The 18,723-nt window shown below is 33.6% G+C and overlaps 2 protein-coding genes across 2 annotated transcripts; both read right to left on the bottom strand.

The window, feature by feature from the left end:
• Positions 1 to 1,321: 1,321 nt before the first annotated feature.
• LOC120340203 (uncharacterized) lies at positions 1,322 to 2,594 on the bottom strand. The gene is made up of 4 exons (XM_039408496.2): positions 2,434 to 2,594; positions 2,139 to 2,208; positions 1,703 to 1,763; positions 1,322 to 1,391 (listed from the first exon to the last, which is right to left on the bottom strand). Exons 1-4 carry the CDS (start codon positions 2,556 to 2,558, stop codon positions 1,342 to 1,344), a joined length of 306 nt encoding a protein of 101 aa, XP_039264430.2. The 5' UTR covers positions 2,559 to 2,594; the 3' UTR covers positions 1,322 to 1,341.
• Positions 2,595 to 13,703: 11,109 nt separating this feature from the next.
• LOC144427351 (protein Wnt-5b-like) lies at positions 13,704 to 17,380 on the bottom strand. Its single transcript, XM_078116438.1, has 5 exons — positions 17,142 to 17,380; positions 16,512 to 16,756; positions 15,954 to 16,060; positions 15,271 to 15,393; positions 13,704 to 14,484 (listed from the first exon to the last, which is right to left on the bottom strand). Exons 1-5 carry the CDS (start codon positions 17,228 to 17,230, stop codon positions 14,020 to 14,022), a joined length of 1,029 nt encoding a protein of 342 aa, XP_077972564.1. The 5' UTR covers positions 17,231 to 17,380; the 3' UTR covers positions 13,704 to 14,019.
• Positions 17,381 to 18,723: the final 1,343 nt, after the last annotated feature.

Below are 18,723 nucleotides of genomic sequence, written 5' to 3'. Positions count from 1 at the left end.
CATGTGACCATTGTCACCTGAGATTTGTCGCATGACTGATTTAAATTTGAAGTCCACGCTACAACAATTTTCATACTAAGACATAATTTGTCTCAATCATAAATGAAAACTCCTTCAATCGCTTGATAAATTTAAAAAAAACTGTTACACTACAGATTCTGCAATAGTGGAATTTGGATAAAATTATATGTTAGCGAGAGGAGCCGTATAATTGCCCACCGTTGGTATATATGGTTCTTTACCCATTAAACTTTGGCTACCATGTATTCCTTGGTTCCGTGGAGCTGTTTCACATCATGGTAGTCTAAGTTCACGTTTGGTATGTGACAAACATTTGAGGAATGCTAGGTAGCTGATGACAATTTTACTCTATAAGAAAACTCTGAGTTCACTCAGGTTTTCACATGTAGAAGACAACAGATGTTTTGTATGCTCAAAGCTTGGATATCATATCAATTGGCTAAAGGAGAATATCGGTCAGAGACCGAAGACTTATCGATCGAAAGTTAGGGGATACCCCAAAACAGCGCTCTTACTCCATAGTGACACCTTGTGTCCCATCATTAATTAATTAATAACTCGCTAATTATACGAATCAATAGGCTTCTGGTACGACATATGATGAATGTACATGCAAAATCTGGAGCAGATTCAATCTTGTCTTCGTGAGATATCGCGGTAAAAATATTTGAAATGGCGGTATAATGCATAGAGAATTGGCGCAGGTTTGTTCGTGCATTTCCAGCAAACATTCAAAATAGTGCAATACTTACAGTGAAAAAACTAAATAGGTTTTTTATTACCGGTATTTAATTTTGCCTTGCGAGATTTTTGGATTACATGGCAAAGCTAAATTGAAATACACTTTTTTGACCCCAGTAGCAAGTTTTTCTGAGCAATAAACACTTTTTTCGATTTACTTTGTGCGTCTTTGGTTGTTCGACTTAATTTTCAGTGCGCGTTGATATTATTCCTAATGGCGATCCAATGTAGTGTCAATTGATATTCTCGCGTTAGCTATATGAAATAGAGTCGTGCAACAACAACAAAAAACGCCGTTATTACTTTTTGCTACTGTGAGTGTTACCTGTTTAAAATGTTGTAAAACTCGAATATTTTATTGATTGATAAACACGTATCTTCAGATTACTTTCATTTATTCAAACAACAAAGAGTGAGACAAAACAACAGCTAACAAAACGAAATCAATATTGATAATTTATATTTGTTATTTGTCAACTTATTTAAAATATATATAATGATCAGACAAGATGTGTTTGGCAAATTAATATTATGACATGTATTTTTTCACTCTTCGTCGTCACTCTTCGTCATCACTCCCTATTCAAAATCTTCCAGGCTCGCTGCTTTTGCGAAGGTGCGGAACTCGTCTGAAACGGTATTACAATTCAATGATACTTTCTAAATAGTTGAATATTTTACTAGATTCACTGATGAATATATAGTGAAATAATACATTCGAAAATGTATATAAAATAGAGAAAATGTCCATCAAATAACGGCAGGGTGGACAGTTAAGTGTCTTACTTATATATCTTCATAATCTTGGGAGTTAAAATATTCGTTGATAATTTTTTAAATTTCTGGCAAGATAAATTTTAACTAGATAAAGAATGCTTTAAAATGGGTATTTTTCTGTGTTTGTTTTATTAGTTTTTTTGATACTATCTAAAAAACATACCGTCGTCCATTTCTCTGATCATTTGAATTGCATCAAACATTTGACTGACTTCAGCATCGTCCTGGAAAAATATGAATGCATTGTTTAATTGCGAATGTAACTAATATGATCTAGTTTTACAGTTGAAAACTTCTAATTGTAAAAATAAATGCATGGATTATCAATCGCTTGAGTTTTTATAAAATCAAGGACACTAAATATTATTTTAATCAATTTCAAATATTTGAATGTATAAAAAAATTGTCGCAAAGGTGAAATTTCGATTTTTTTACAAATAAATTCTTTAAATCATTTTTCAACTTTTGATCATTCGCTATTGCTGAATAAACAAATATTTGAAGAATCTGGTATCTGTGTATATTTATTTTCCCAGTTTTGTGTAGGTTTTTACACTGTTGTTGTACACAAATATAAAAGGCCATAAATTGAATCTCACCATTTCTCTAATTGCACGAACATCACCTAGAGCCATTCGTAGTCCATATTTCATTAATGTTTGACCAGTTCTAAAAAGAGAATGTGAATAAATCAGAGATCGTGGACGGTGGATAACTAAAATCTCGAGATTTGGTAAAGCATAAAAAATGTCATTAAAAATATATATTTATCCATAAATGCTTTTTATTTACAATTTCAAAATGGTGATATTAACTTTTGGAAATATCTGAATGCAAAAATAGTCAATATGTTATTACATGAATGCGTATTGAAAGTGTGAATAAATTACTTACGGACTTGTCGCTGCTTTGAGCGCGGTTGAACCTGCTTTTTTCATGGCCTTTGTAAAGCTTCCCCATCCTCCTGAGACATCAGCAACAAATAATGCTACCAAAGCTAGAATGATTGCGGTTTTCATGATTTTGTTTTCTGAAATTGAATGATATTAAATTAAATAAGAATTTTCGTTTTAGATAATTAAACTCGAAAAAGCAAGGTTTGTTTGGCTCTTAGAAAATAATCCTTGTTAATTTTTGGAAGTAAAACGAATTCCAATTAAAAACAACTCGGAATATTACGGACTTCGTGATAAAAACAGAAAAATAAATTCGAATTTGAAATTCTTTATTGTGATGGCTGTTTGTAAGATTCGTGTTAACAAAGGTAAAAACAATGATAAACTCACATAGAAATTATTACATAGAAAATACGAATTTTCAAAAATCTCACCCGAATCTTCTTCGTCTTCGTAAAGTGAAGTGATGCTAAAGATGTTTATTCACCCTTTTTATAGAATTCCGTATTCGATCTCGGAAAATTCGTCTTTGAAAATCCATCACGATTTTTCTTTAATCGCTTTAAGAAATTTTAAGACAGGAAGGAATTCAGTGTGGATAATGTAATGCGTAATGATATGCGGATAAAGAAAATTTGCTCCTAATGTTTTCCATACGGTTATGGCGAGATATTTCGTGTTCCGTTTTGTGAAATATGAGACTCTGTAACCACATAAACATTACACGATTTTTTGTTTGTTTGTTTCTACTGAAATCACACTGACTCATTTTGATCGTGGGCTCGCTTGTGCTCCATACTTTTGTTACATTGTGTAAAATGAGATGACTAGTTATGATTTAATTAGGCTTTTCATTAGCAAACAGCCATATGGTGCTCTAAAATTTACTCAAAGACCTCGGATCAATATTATACCTCACGTGAATTCAACTTATTTTGCCAATATAGTTAAGTAAAAATATATTGACATATTTAACAGTAAAGCTGACTATTCTAATACAACACTTTTCGATCGGGAATGTTTTCGGGTAAGAAACTTAACTATTTATTAGTATGTGGTATTATTAATATTTTTATTTCAGTTCTCTTCTAGAAAAATGCAGTTTACACATATCTAGAGCAAATGCTCCGTTGAATATTAAATACCTTATACGAACAGTTTTTATCTGTAGCAGGAAAGGAAATAAGAGCATAAAAACACGTCGAGGGAGAAATGTCAAAAAAGTTTGTTCTAATAGAAATGTTTGCTGGATGTGGCCGAGTCATGACTTCTGAATACGCTTGTACAGATTTGCAAAAACAGAGTCAAAGCAACGGTGAACACTTTACTTTTATTATTCGCCAAATGTGTCTACAAGTATAGATAACAACTTTCACCACATGAGTTGCAACAGTTTTTACAAGTTCCATGGCAATTTATTTGTCAGCAATTATATTATTACCAATATATTAATTTCATTCGCAGGAATCTTTGCTCGAAACATCCATTACCAAATCTGCACTGTAATAACTAAAATCTTCATCAATCTTTCATTTTTAATTTACAGTTTGTAATTAAAATGACCAACCCATTATCAAAAATCCACAAACAACGTTCAGTGCAATTGTGTTTGTAAGATTTTTAACTTCTAATTATGTAAGTGATAAATGGACATCATGCTTGCGTTTATGAAAAAATAACTGAATCTTGTTTATGAAATTTCTCTGTTGGGAATGTTTAGAGAAACATTGAGTCATAATATCAGGAAAGTGATTAAGAACTAAGCTGTATTGTCTCCGACTAAAAACAGGTAATTGCTCATGAAAATTTCCAGCACGGTGTTAACAAAGTTTCTTCCGGTTTTAATATAATAAAATAACTTATGTGTGATATAAGGATCATAAGGAAGCGATTTCCAAACTTTTTGTTTGTGCGGCGCCGACTGATGAGAGAAAAACTCAAGTTGCACGCACACGAAAAAATTTGCTGCCTTCAATTAAAATTCAATTTTGTTAAGGTTAATTTGTACTGTATGCTTCTTAAAGTTTGTACACATGTAGGCCTATATATGCAATGTCAAGTCTTCTTCCACATCTCTGCCTGATTATCCTTTGAACTACTGTACTAAAAAATCACTCATGTTTGCTAACCTTGGCTCAGCAGATAAAGAAACTACAGCTCGCGAAATTGCAGCAAGTTGTATTTACCTTTATCTTTACGTTACGTAACAATATTGCAGACACTTGGAAGCAGAAAGTGAACGACAAAAACCGGATATGTATTCACTGGTTTATATAAACAGTAGTTGAAATAGAAAACAATGAAGCATATATAATAAATACAATATGTAAAATATTTAATCCTGTATTAGTTATGTTTAACACAATTCTGGTAATTTTCGGGAATCGCTTAGCAAATCACCGAGGCGCACCTTTTGAAAATCGCTGCCATATGGAATTTGAAGACAAAGTTAAATCTATTCGTAAAACGGGTTTTATTTACAATTTTACTTTTGGGCCAAATTTTCAAACTGCACTATAATTATAATATAATATATAATTGCACTTAAACTATAATTTAATTTTAAAGCAATGCATGTTTCAAAGGTTGAATATTTGCTGGCCGAACGGTCTCCACAAACGTTATTGGTCGTCGCTCACATTTTTTTGATCAGCAGTACATTGTATTGCGGTAGATTCGAATCTCTGGTTTCTGGGGATGGACATTCTGAATCGAATATTCAAATAGAATCGAATAGTAAATCATTCGAATCGGTACAGACGAAGATTTTGAATCTCCGCCATCTTGTTTTTTTTTCTGTCCGCCAAAGATCGAGGGGAATTCTACAATTTTGTTTATTGAAGTCATATATTTGAAGGGCAATTTGGACATATGACTTTTTTCATTTAGTTATCGCTGAAACATGTTTAACATAGTGTTGAACGCTCTGCAAACTAACTGAGTGATGGATTTACGTTTTCAGTACGAGGGAATCTTTGCTCAAAACATCAATTACCAATCTGCATGGTATAGTAACGTTTTTATCTGTTCAAAATATAATATTGAATTTTTAAAATCTTCATCAATGTTTCTTTTTTAATTTACAGTTTGTACCTAAAATAACCAACAACACATTATTGAAAATTTCAAACAACGTTCAGTGTAGTTGTGTTTATAATATTCTAACTTATAATTATGTAAGTGATATCATGTACGCGTATATCATATCATGCTTACGTTTATGAAAAATATATAAATTTGTTGAAGAAATTTCTCTGTTGTGAATGTTTAAAGAAACATTGAGTCATAATCATACGGAAATGATTGAGTACTAAATTCATTAAATTATCAGCACGATCATAGCAAAATCTCTTTCTGTTTTAATATAATAATAGAACTTATATATAATACCATATGGTAGGGGTGGTCAACCTGCTTCCGCAATCGACTGAAACCTCCAAAGTAGCTCGCGATCGACTGATAGGTAATAAGGTCATACACGATAACGAACGAGTAGACCCATCGATTATGCAGATAACTGAACAGTAACACACGCTTACACAACTTCCATCGCTGCCAATAAGCTCACAGAGCCGCATTGTTAACAAAATAGCCGCAAAAATTTCTTTGAACCCTGACGTCTCTGAGATATGAGAGCATAAAATTGATTGCTTCTGAAACGAGGAGCAATACGGAAAACCGGTTTGCCACGTGAAAAAGCGTTCTCTGAAAAGACGGCTTACAGGGTTCAAGCGGTTTATGAATATGTAATTGTACCCAGAGTAAATGTTTCAATATTTGTGTTCATGGTATTTTGCGCATGCAGGCTATAAACCTTCGCAGCAGCGAAACTTGCATTTGTTACGTAATAATACCTCAAATACCGTATGTTGTATTTCTCCTGTTTTAAAGCGCACAACAGACGCTGCATGAAACTGGTTATATTTGGGTTATGTTATGACATTCACTCAACATCAGAGGCGATCGACTACTCGAGACGTGGCGATGGCGATCGACTTGTTGGCCACCCCTGTCATATGGTATTTGATGAAGAAGTTGAATGATTGCATCTCAACATATATCCCTTATATATCAATAGACGATTTTCGGACAAATTTTCAAACGTTCATAACAATTAGACTGAATTAGTTTTTTAACTACATCAATTGTTTTAAACTGTGTACATTAAAATATATCTTACCCGTATTAGAATATATATCGCGAAAAGCAGATGTTGGAGACATTTGTTCTATTAGGGCATATTGGGATCGCAATTTAGAAAATGATTTATAGATTTTAAAGTAAGCAAGTTGGTTCGTAAATCATAAGAGACCCAATGATCTTTTAACTGCAACTTCCCCAGTGATTTAGTTGGTTCGGTTGATTTCCCCATTCGGTTGTTAAAGACGTTCAAGTAAACTTCTTTTTAAAAGACAAACTATCGCTGAAGTTACAAACTTAAAAATCAATGTTAAAACATTTTCGAATTTAATGCCATCTGTCCAGAGCTCAATCGAACGATCAGTAACTGTAGTTGCATGTTATATTCAATCCCCCAACATGCCCAGGTAATCAGATAGTACAGTAGAGTAGAAAAATATATATACTATTACCGTGTTTCCCCGAAAATAAGACTGGGTCTTATTCGAATTATTTTCTGAAAAATAACACTGCGGCTTATTTTGGGGATGTCTTATTTTTCATTTATTGAAAACAAAATTACAAAGTAGAGAATTAGGAGATTTCAAAATAAACAAAATATGAAAACTGATATCCATTTACTTATAAATAACACGTTTTTATTCAAAATAACTGCAAAACATAGATTATCAATCATTTAAAACGTGTAGGAGAGATTTCTTGCTATCGAATATGTCTTATTTTGAGGGCTTATATTAAAATCATTTTCTAAAAATCAGGCTAGGTCTTATTTTCGGGGAAACACGACAACAATTCAGGAAGAGGAAATACTGTATCACTGGTTGTCATCTATTTTCTGATATATATCAACAACATAGAACTATTGTGCCAATTAAATGAGGTTTAGGTTAAAATTCAGAGTTCCAATAACATTTATCTGTCAACTGAAATGTAGGAATTAGACAAAACCCAAAGTCGATAATTTTGTGTTGGAAGAATTTCAAAACTGAATTTTGGTGAGCAAAAAATGAGTCCAGTGTCAATACGACTGCAAATTTAGGGTCTGCCAGTTGTGCTGCCAATACAAATTCCATCAACACGAAACTTGGTGGTTTTGTATCAGCGCCCACAACAGATTATGTTGCAATCGTGCATTCCAATGGTTCTGACATCGCATTCGCGTCCGACTGTTCCAAATATTCCACTTTCGGCATTCCGTTCACGATAGTCTATTCTATATGATCAGTATATACGATCAGAATCTGTTGGATTTCTCATCAATCTTTTAGCGACTAGTTCCCCACTTTTCAACTTCGATTGCTCTGTCGTATGCCTCTTTCAATTCGTCTGATACAACACGAAAATCGCGCACTTGTTTCCAGCATGTTTTAAAATTACAAGATTCCTTTAAACCATGGCATTTACACATGGTTTGCGATGTCTTGACAACGGCCTGTTAAAGTAAGCAGTAGTTAACTGACTACAGATTTAATATTATTTTGAAGTTTCTGAGTTGCTAAGTAAATGACATATACGAAAGAAATAACATTTGGAGGCGATAAATGCTTCTCCATTTTGTTTAGAGAAGATACTACTTACACCGTATGAAAATAATTCTACGGACTCTTGTCATATTTGCATAATGCTATACTGAATCACTGGATCAATGGCTGAATATGGCATTAGGTATAACATTTATTAATATATAAAAATGCATCATATAAAAATGACTGTGGCATAAAGATATTGATTCAAATTTCTCATTAGCTAATTTGATACAAACAATAACAGCATAAGCAGCAATTAAGTAAAACGATCAATAGTTTCAAAGTATCTTTTCTAAGTCGATGACGTATTTGACAGAAGTGATAACGTAACATGCACGACAAAAATTTCAACTCAGATCCCAGATTCGTAGTACTATATGTATTCTTCTTCGGTATCTGTTGTAAATTTTAATAACTTATATATTACTGTTTTAATAATAATGAAATGGTGCTAGGGCAGATTCCAAAGTAACAAACTTTCCTAATATTCGCAGTTTGTTTCAATTGCGAATGTAACTTTGCCTAAAAATTGATGTATTTTGCTCGGGCGTTGGTTACCGCGGGAAAACGAAAACCGATGACATGCATGATCCTCAACCTCAAGCAACCTTTGATCCCGGAAAAATTCTTTCTATCCTTTCCCATTATAAGATTATTAGTGCTATTTTGTGAGCGTTTTCGCGAGTTGGTTGGTTTCAAAATATTCAACCCCTTGGAATTGAAAAGATATTTCTGAAACATTTTCTGATTTAACTAAAACTCTCCCAGCGACAAAACGATTACTAAGTAGGCTAATTCGATTTACAACTAAATTTTTCGCACTCGAAACTATAAAGAATAGTTACTGCTATCAACCATTGTTACTACAAATATTTTTTTTATTGAAAAAGTGCCTGAGCGACTTTCAACTTTTACGCCGGCCTCATTCATCTAAAAGCTGTACTTCAGCGAGAAAAATGTATAAGATATAAGAAATGCATTTGAACTTTTATGTCATATCATTGGCTATATAATTAAGTACGACGGAAGGTGAACGTCTTGTGATACAGAAACATAAGATCGAACTCGCAAAATCCAAAGGGGTGCGAGATCATAAATTTCCCAACACTTTCGCAACAAGCCTTTTTAAACAATACCGGTTTTTTATTGGCAAAAGCTAAATTTATCCTACTATAGTTAGCTACGCATCGCAAATACTTTCTGATCATCATCACTAATATCTGAACGGAATTATGTACGACATATTAACACAGGATAAAACTTCTTTTTTCCTATATCTCTCTCAATACCATCTTATTACATGCAGACGATTGCTTGAGACTTGCCACCAAAATAAAACGCAAACAGAGCTTCTGGGCCACCTGACAACACACACACACGACAAGCTGACTGACACCACTCCTATAGAGTCGGTAATTACCCAAATCAATTTCTCGAATGTTCAGTCCTGCCAATCAAAGCAAATTTAGTATTAGGATAAAGTAAATATAAATGCGTCGAACAATAATTTTAATGCTGGGTGAGGATGTGGGTCGTGTTTTATGAGATATAAAACAATATAAATAAGATCAGTTGATGGTACGACAGAGTGGGGTCATCTGGATACGGAAATGAAAAAATACATCGGAGACCTTACAATATAGTATGCCTACCAGCCTGGAGTATATCCCACTCTATAGTGCGGTAGACCTCCTTAAAATAGGTCTCACGATATAGTGTAGGCCCAGTAGACCACTATGGATATCACTATATATTGTGATCCTCGGATAGATCTCACGCTATGATGTGGCAGAACTCACGTTATAGTAGCACCGAAGGGTTATTATGTGGGGATGATATAGTTTTAACTCGTTAGATACCACGTTTGCGTTACAGAGATATTATAAAAATTGGTAATCTGCTTCTAACTTTAATATCCCGTCTCATGAACGAGTGGCTCTAAAAAATCTAGCTCTAAATCATGCTAAGTGGAGTCGATGCGGACATATCTTTGTTTTTAAAATGAATGTGAATCGAATAACTCAAATGTTGAAAATGAACATATATATATCAAAATTTTCGAAGTGAAAAGTTTTCTCCAAGAACTTTAGTTATGTGGGACTCACTACATTATAGCTATTTATCAATGATGACCTGCTACATGTCTGTGATTATAGTATGCGTTAGTTATTAATATTAAGCTCCAACACCTTTTCAAACCATACAACCATTTGTAAAATGCTTGCTAGTAGAATTCTGCGATTCCCTCGATTACGATACCCAAGCCCATCGAAAAATATATTAAAAGATGTATTTAATTTGACTGACAATGACAAGTGAAGTTGACGAGTACAGAACTGTATTTCAATAGATCGCGAGTGACTTGTAAGTGAAATTTTGATCAGTGACAGCTCTAGAACATCATATCATAATTCGTCAAAAACCATTAACGATTTCACTTTGATAAACAAATCATTTGAACTTCAATGTGGTCAGTTATTGTCTCGTTTTCGACAAGAACCAATCGTAAACTTTGCAGCCGACCATAGTGAGATTGAGATAGAAAAAACTTTCTCTATTCATTTCAAGAGACATAAAATGTTCAAAGTTAACTTGAATTGTTTGCCGGGCAACGACCCTTTTTCCCGTTTATCAGTAAATGTCGTCAAACGGATCAGCTAGCTAGGTAATTCCGAGACTGAACTAATCTAACATTTGAGATATGTAAAGTTTATTGATTCCTCTTGTGTCATTTAGCAAATTAAATTCTTAGATTGTATGCTCGCTATTAATGAAAAGTAAACTGAATAAGTAAAATCAGAAAAGGCAATAACAAAAATATAACAAAAAGAAAATGCTGCAAATTTCGCATGTATCACATTCATCACATCATAGTTTATCAGAAAATATATGCGTAAAAGTTACAGTATTACACACAGAATGAACAAACAGTGTTTACACTTGGTTAGTGATAATTTATTTATTGGCTAACTACGTAAGTACAACTGATAAATTACTAGTATAAGAAACACAAAATAATGTGACCGAATGTACATTATACTGCAATTGACAAAGATCACGTACAAACGAAGCATCATCTGAGATGTGACCTCAGGACATTTTCATGTACAAGTGGAAAAGACTTATTCTTAGGACTTTGGAATTTATAGATTGGATTATTTGAAAGATATCAAAAACCAATTTCGTGTAAATTCCTTCTTCATTTGAGCGAGACCTGCGCAATTGATTAATTTGCGCAATTTTTTAATTCAAGCTTGAGTATCCAAACACTTGAAAGGCACGGTGCACGGGAGCCTCAATATCTTGCACCAATTTTCAAAAGAAGCAGTAACGGTAACTACGTTGATAAACATGCTTATGTCGTATAGCACAAACAGCATAGATTGAGGAATCTCATTGCTCCAAATAACCGAGATCAATAAAACCGAGATATCGGATAAAACTGATGTCAAGGCAAGATAGAGTGTTCGTTTCATAAGCCTGAAAACTTTTCCTCCACGTCTGACAGTATCACGGCCACGTGTCGCTCGTTTTATAAAATTGGTGGCGAGGGTACTCTGACGTCGTAACGTATCAGCTATTTTGGTTGATGTTTTATTGGGTTTGCAGTCTGGAATATCTGCAGCTGGATTATCCACACCCAGCATAGTTTGATTTTTGTATGTTTGAATTGGTACTTTGTTGGAAACTTGCATGATAATTTCTTTCGTTGTATTTTCATCTTGACCCTTGACCCTTTCGCCATCCAATTCGTTGGTATTGTGGCCTGGCAGGTTTGTTGACAAACTCACGCCGCATACCGATTGTTGGCTGACAGTGTTAACAACATTTATCGTGGATACATCGTGCTGAGAGCTACTCTCGGTGGTTGATTTGAAATCCGTATCATCGTTTGCATTTCTTCGTACCGTGAATTGCTTATTCTGTGATTTTACATGCGATACGATCGGGTTTATGAAGAGCAACAGTAATACAACTTGACTTGAAACCATCACCCCGGCATAGAGAAACTCTCTGTAGTCAACATGGGGTACATGATCTGACAGAACGCATTGATGGTTTTTGATATCTAGTTCGTATTCTCTTGTATATGTAGCGAGTACTACAGATACCAACCCTTGGACAATTATGGGCACAAAAACAAACTTGCTTGTTAAACTGATACAGACACCGTATTTTCCACTAAGGCTAGGATGGCTGTAGAATGCTCTCTGCCGGGCCCATAGAAACGTATACGTTGGTAAAAGCCCCAGCATTAAACCTACATATGCAAAATCAGCAGACCATTCACATCCATTGAATCCAGTTGAGAAAAGGCCTTCAAATATGAACGCCAAGGTACATGCGTACCGTAGGAATGGTAAAATCACGGCTGCAAGAGCACTTTTATACACTAAACCACGATGCATATCTCTATTAGAACGACATTTCATCATCTTTTCTTTTTTTCCGTGCAATCCGAATGCCACCGCAAGATACAAGTTTAAAACCAATAATATGAACTCCACCGCTATTCCCCTATGCATAATACTCTTCATGACATTTCCATCATCCATGTCGTCGCCACTCATTTCTTCTGTCACTTCTTCAGTCATTGTGATGAAAAAAGAATTACTTAATAAAAGGCAAATTGCTGATTTTTAGTTGGATCCAGCTGATGCATAATCTTAGGCAGTGTTAAGAAACAAGAGGCTTAATGGCTAATACAGCGCATAGTCCAAAAATCCATTCGAGTTGACTTTTATTGTTCTAACAGCGCTAATGAATGAAGTAATACGCGAAACATTGCGTTTGAATATGAGTGACATTATATGAATGAATAGACGCACTTCCTGATAGCCTTAAAATTAGGGTATTGGAATCGTTCCCATCTATTATATATATAAGTCAATCTCATCATATGGCATACGGAAGTAATGATGGTATCGCAATCAGGATGCAGTATAGATACAGTAAAGTAGTTAGTTCATTAGGTCGATATCAAAGTCACGCGAGTATGGGAGGTCGAATTAAGGATGATGGCAAAAATTGAATTACTATCAAAATCCTATCCTGTTGGGCCGATTTTCTGGGTTCATTTTGCATGGGTGATTTTGAAAAAAAAAAAAAATTGTCTACCATTTAATCCTTAGGCTTTAAGCATAGCTTATAGAAGTGTATGATTGAATTCTATTTGGCTAGAATACTCTGAAGAACATTTCCCTAATATTATTTCCCCTATTCCTTTTGATGCCCAAAATTATTTTTTTATTAGTTTGTTGTCGACTTCAATAGAGGTTATAGAATTATAGATACTGCCATCTTGTCTTACGAAACTTTTGAATTGGCTCTAACTCTTTCCCAAGCTAATATAAATATATTTAATCCATAAATTTATATTCCTATTGTATTGAACGAGACAGATTCAATCTGGTGTGACTCAAAACCGCTACTCAATACCAGTACGTAAAAAAAACTGCAAGTCATGAACAATTTCAATCTATATTACATACCATCATATGCAGAATCATACACGAATATTATTTTATTTTTCTTTATGCAAAAGATAATTTTTCATTTCAAATATCAAACGTTTCAAACATTTAATTAGATCTTATAGATATTTATCACACACAACGTGGCCAATATATCACTCTTATGACAATGGCGACTTCAGAACGATGTTAACAATACCATTGATACTTTATTCTGCCTAAATACATACATTCAATCCTTCTGTGCTGAGTGTTTTTGTGTATTGATATTGCATGGTGTCGGTCAAATAATATATATATATCGAGAGAATGAAATCAATTTAAAATAAATATAGGTAAACAGAAAAAAAAAAATTTGTTGCAGTTGTATTTGTAACGGAAAAAATTATTGATATTGAGTAGTAGGATTTCTTACATTTTGGTATATATATTTGATGGGGTTGATTATTTACATACATGGCGCTGTTCCATGCGCACACATCTGAAGCATTTATTTTGAGTGTCACAATTGCATAATTCGACAACTTCAAACATTTTCGCTTCGTAGCCATAACCGCAGCACAAATACTCACAGCTTCCGAACTCCGACCCTGTAGCATTGCATACACGGGAGCGAGTTCCATAATAGTTGTTTCTCGGTACACGGTAGCAAAGGTCTGGAGAACCATTAAAATATACAAGCTCGGTGTTAGATTTGAGATCGGTTTTGAGTTTGGTATTCAGATTCCCAGATGCAATTTCGTCTCGCGGTATCCAAAATTGACTTGCATTAAAATATGCTTTTCTCAATGTATTGCCAATTACTCGAAAATCCTCAACATCCTCCCAGCAGAATGTTTTGTTGCATATTTCCATATTTTCCGGTACATCGATACATTTGCACTTTTTCTCGGACGTATTTACAACAGCCTGTCAAAACCAGACGGACGAATATAATAAGCTAATTATACTCAATGATTGCCGAGTTTTTTCGCGTCCAAAATTGGATACTCCCGTATAGTGTGTGTACCAGGTTAGGGTTAGGCCATAATTTTTCTCCAATTTTCCTTATTTTATTTCTATCACAAGTTCGGTGGCTGTCTGTGTTAACCAAGTGAATATACCCCTGCCCATAGGTTTCAGTCCCTTTACGCACACACTTCTGGAGCGCCCAAAATTGATTCGAAAAGATATAAAACGCCTTCATTAACAAAGAAAGTTTTTTTAATCTTATTTTCTATAATGTCAAAACTTGGCCAGATAAGTAGTCTCTCGCCTTCTACGAATTTCAAAAGACGACTGTAATTTTTACATATAAGCCCTGCTTAGCTTGGAACTTTTGAAACAATATTTACTCATTATTCTGTAAATATCTCACATCCTAACGGTTTATAAAGGTTTATCCAATTTTGCATTTCATTTGAATAGGAATCCAGAAAGGAAACAAAATTCGTGAGCCATTCGTATTATTATTCGAGGTTTCATAAAAACGTTGAAGGTCAGCAAATGAGATGATGTTTAATTTGAGTAAGAATTAAAAAAAAAGCATAACAGCTGTTTTTCTGGATTTTGTAATAAAATATTCATAAACAGTACAATAGTTTTCAAATCTTCTAATATTTTCAAATTACTCACCTGTTTACGAGCAAATTTCACTAATAGAAATGACAGCAAATCAGAATAAAAACTAAAAATATACGTGTTTACATTACATACCATCCTCCCAACTTTGTTATTGTGATCGTCCATTACTAGTCGGCGATCCAGTCCTCGTCTGTGTCTTTTATTGTTAAGAAAATATTTCACTAACCCACTTGCGAATTTGCTGTACAGACCATCCTTAATGGAAATTGATAATAAATTGTTTTATTATTATTTTGAAGCAATATTTATGCATAGTTATATGAGATTTATTCATACATACAACCGTTTGTAAATTAACATCAATCCATATTATTATGAATTATGGATTATTTTTGATTTTTTATGAAAATGAACCAAAAAAGGCAAAACGTCGGATGACATCATTTTTCCACGAACACGCCTTTTTTAATTAAATACTGATCCAAGACTGAATTTATGTAAATAAAAAACTTCGTTAGCGGAATGACTCGAATTTGTGTTAAATATTCCTAGGCAGCAAATTATATGGACACGGCCACTAACGCGGAACCGCCACAAAATGCGCAATTTTTAATTTTGATGACGCATTTCGTGTCCACTAAAATTGATTGCTAAAAGACTCGTAAAAGAATAATAATGATAAGAAAGTCATTTATAGTCACATTGTAGGTTTGTAGATATCTGTGATACTTATAACCTATAGCATGTTGTTTTGTCATTCATCGTGAAAGAGGGGGCGATAGAAAATGTCATAAACTAAATCCAATTAAACTTACATCGGGACAAGCTTCGGGTGGAAGACTATTAGTTGCACAAGCTTGAGATATGGCATGTACTACGCCAGCAGCAGTTATAGCATGTGCAAATGCGCTTTCTCGAGATCCTGAAATGCAAATCATTTTGAATAGGAAAAATTAGAACAAAAAAATGAAATTAAAAAATTTATTATACTAAAATTTAATTTCAATTAAGTTTAAATTCAATTTTTTTCATTGAATGTAACAGACTGCTTGAAAACGGCTAATTTTTATGAGTTCATCACATAAAACTTTGAAGTGAAAAACAAATTCAAACAAATATTTTTAAAAAAACAAAATACCCTTCTAGCGACAACAACAATCTTCAATGGTCGAGTAGTTGAAGAAAAAAGACGATTTTTTCACAAAAACAACATAACAACAAAACGATTCATATGGGTCAATTTCATTCCCAATAATTGGAATAGTGTTAGTTATTAGGTTACATTATATCATCACAGCCGACTTAACTCAGTGTCAGTTGCGTTTTAAGCGTTGAAACTAAAGAAATGTTCAAATATTTCACTAGATAGTCACCGTGATATTTTATAAATTTTCCATAAAATATCCATTTTTTTTCTTCTGTTGAGCAATTCCATCGATCATTGCGAAACTGATATTTACATTCCGAGATTCCTTGTCTCGCTCCCTCGATTACAAACTTCATAAATGCTTTATTCGTCTTACACCATCTCTTTTGGTATTGTGTGAATCCTTCTACTTTTTGACAAATAGATCTATTTCTCTGTACCATATCGCGAATGGAATCTTGTGCGACGGACCTGAAAATTATTTTGTAAAAAAGTGTTTATAAAGTAAGTTGTACTTATTATATCCGTAGGTTATATATGATTTGTCGTTTGAAGAAATTTTTCTTGAATAAAAAATTATCAATTAAAACCATGGATCGAAAAAAAACTATTTGTTAACTTTTATAGTCCGAAATAATATTTGCTCATAGTCATGCAGGTGAAATACGATTCGACATTAGCTAAATAGTCATCATGTCTTTACATTGTCGTATGAGCTCTTCTCTCCAGCAGTGACGAATTGGTTAAAAGAAGAAGGTTTTTGTTTTGCATCGCCAATAAAACATAACAACTAATTACGTACACTGCAACTAGTTAAGTGCAATGGTTCTTAAATTTATAGAAAGAAAAATCTTACCACCAACGGTCATGCACGTTTCTGCTCAAAACCATTGTGGATAGAAGTACAGGAATGAGAACAACACAAGCTGAATAGAAACTCGGCATTGTGCTCACATGAAAAAAATTACTACCAGATTCAAATGGTAAATAGGAGGTAAATAAATACGCTTATTTCGCTTCTAATTGATTTAAGCATAAAGCAATTATGCGATTAAAAAAAGAACATCAAAATTTAATATATACTGGTTTAGAGATATATGAACTGTTATTATTTGCGACAGAGTAAACCAGAATAAATTCAGTCGACCCTGAAACTGACATCAGGACCGAGCACTATCAGTCGTGACAGAAGCGATTGTAACAGTCTATAACGACCTTGTTTCTAAGATAAAAACCAAGTAATTAAATTAATATAAAACTTATCCCCAAGCATGATCTACTTTATATAAAATTCTAATATCTATTATTCTAGTCTAAATACAACTTATTTTTCTACAGCAATCCCGGCAATCTTTTTAAATTTGTATCCTATGTGCGACGCCTGTGTCGCAATGTAGAATTGCGGTCTGTGTCGGACGAGTTGGCTAAGAATATTTTATATTTGTCCCCAAATGGCTGCTTAGTCATATTCTTGACAATTACACCAAATCGTAAATATAAATTAAAGGCAAATAATGAAAACTTGTTTTAAATGTTCAATGTACAACACCTACTTACGAAATTGCCCAATTCGGCCTACAATTATATCCGCATTCCAATGTTGGCATTATTCAATAGCTTAATTCAATTTGGAACGAAAATATTCAAATAATCAATCCGTATAATAACTTTAAAAAAATCATGCGGTAAATGAAGATTTCAAACACTTTTCCCAATTTCGAAATTGTTACCAACAAATGCCTGCATCACTTCTAAAGCAAAAGACGAAAGTCATGTGGGAGTCGTGGGACTGCCAACGATTTTTATGAATATCAATTAAACCACAAACGCCAAAAGAGGTTACTTGTGTCTGCAATTATAGTTTGTCTTTTTCCGTCTCGAAAAATAAAAATGTAGGATTGCAAACAAATTTAATTTGGTTGTATTGCTGCTGAACTTGATTCTTAAACTTTGCTGTACTCTCGCAAGTTGGGTTAATATCAGTCAGTAATTTAATCCCAGATTAGCCTACCGTCTGATTTTCACACTGATAATTTGTTGTTTCATTTTTGTACACAAAGTTACATATGGATCGTTCTGTTATTATTATATTATTGTTGTTAATCTTGTTCTTGTTTTTTCAAATAATTCCATTGAAAAAAAAATCAATGGCTATTACATGTCAACAACTACCGTTGGAAATCTCCGTGTTTTTATGTTTTATATTTTTGAAAAGGGCAAAATTTTAATACAAGATTGTTTCTGGGTAAACACAGGTATTCAGGAAGCAATATAACTGCAATCAGAAAAGTCCTAAGTTATGAAGGAAAGCTATACGTTTGGCCGTTGTTTACGACTCCGTTGAATACAAGCTTGAATTGGAAATGAACGAATGTACGTTATACAGTACTCGTGTTTTTTTTATTTTACTAATAGATAAACGCCGTGGTCGTATTCAC

The sequence above is a fragment of the Styela clava genome, chromosome 9 (assembly GCF_964204865.1).
Source record: "Styela clava chromosome 9, kaStyClav1.hap1.2, whole genome shotgun sequence".
NCBI lineage: Eukaryota > Metazoa > Chordata > Ascidiacea > Stolidobranchia > Styelidae > Styela > Styela clava.
This window is presented reverse-complemented; position numbering and strand designations above follow the sequence as displayed.

Coding starts and splice junctions, on each gene's coding strand:
- LOC120340203 (XM_039408496.2), bottom strand. CDS start 2,558: ATGAAAACCGCAATCATTCTAGCTTTGGTAGCATTATTTGTTGCTGAT. Junction 2,209..2,433: donor CTCAAAGCAGCGACAAGTCC/GTAAGTAATTTA, acceptor TTCTCTTTTTAG/AACTGGTCAAACATTAATGA. Junction 1,764..2,138: donor TTCGTGCAATTAGAGAAATG/GTGAGATTCAAT, acceptor ATATTTTTCCAG/GACGATGCTGAAGTCAGTCA.
- LOC144427351 (XM_078116438.1), bottom strand. CDS start 17,230: ATGCCGAGTTTCTATTCAGCTTGTGTTGTTCTCATTCCTGTACTTCTA. Junction 16,757..17,141: donor AACGTGCATGACCGTTGGTG/GTAAGATTTTTC, acceptor AATAATTTTCAG/GTCCGTCGCACAAGATTCCA. Junction 14,485..15,270: donor ATAACAAAGTTGGGAGGATG/GTATGTAATGTA, acceptor TGGTTTTGACAG/GCTGTTGTAAATACGTCCGA.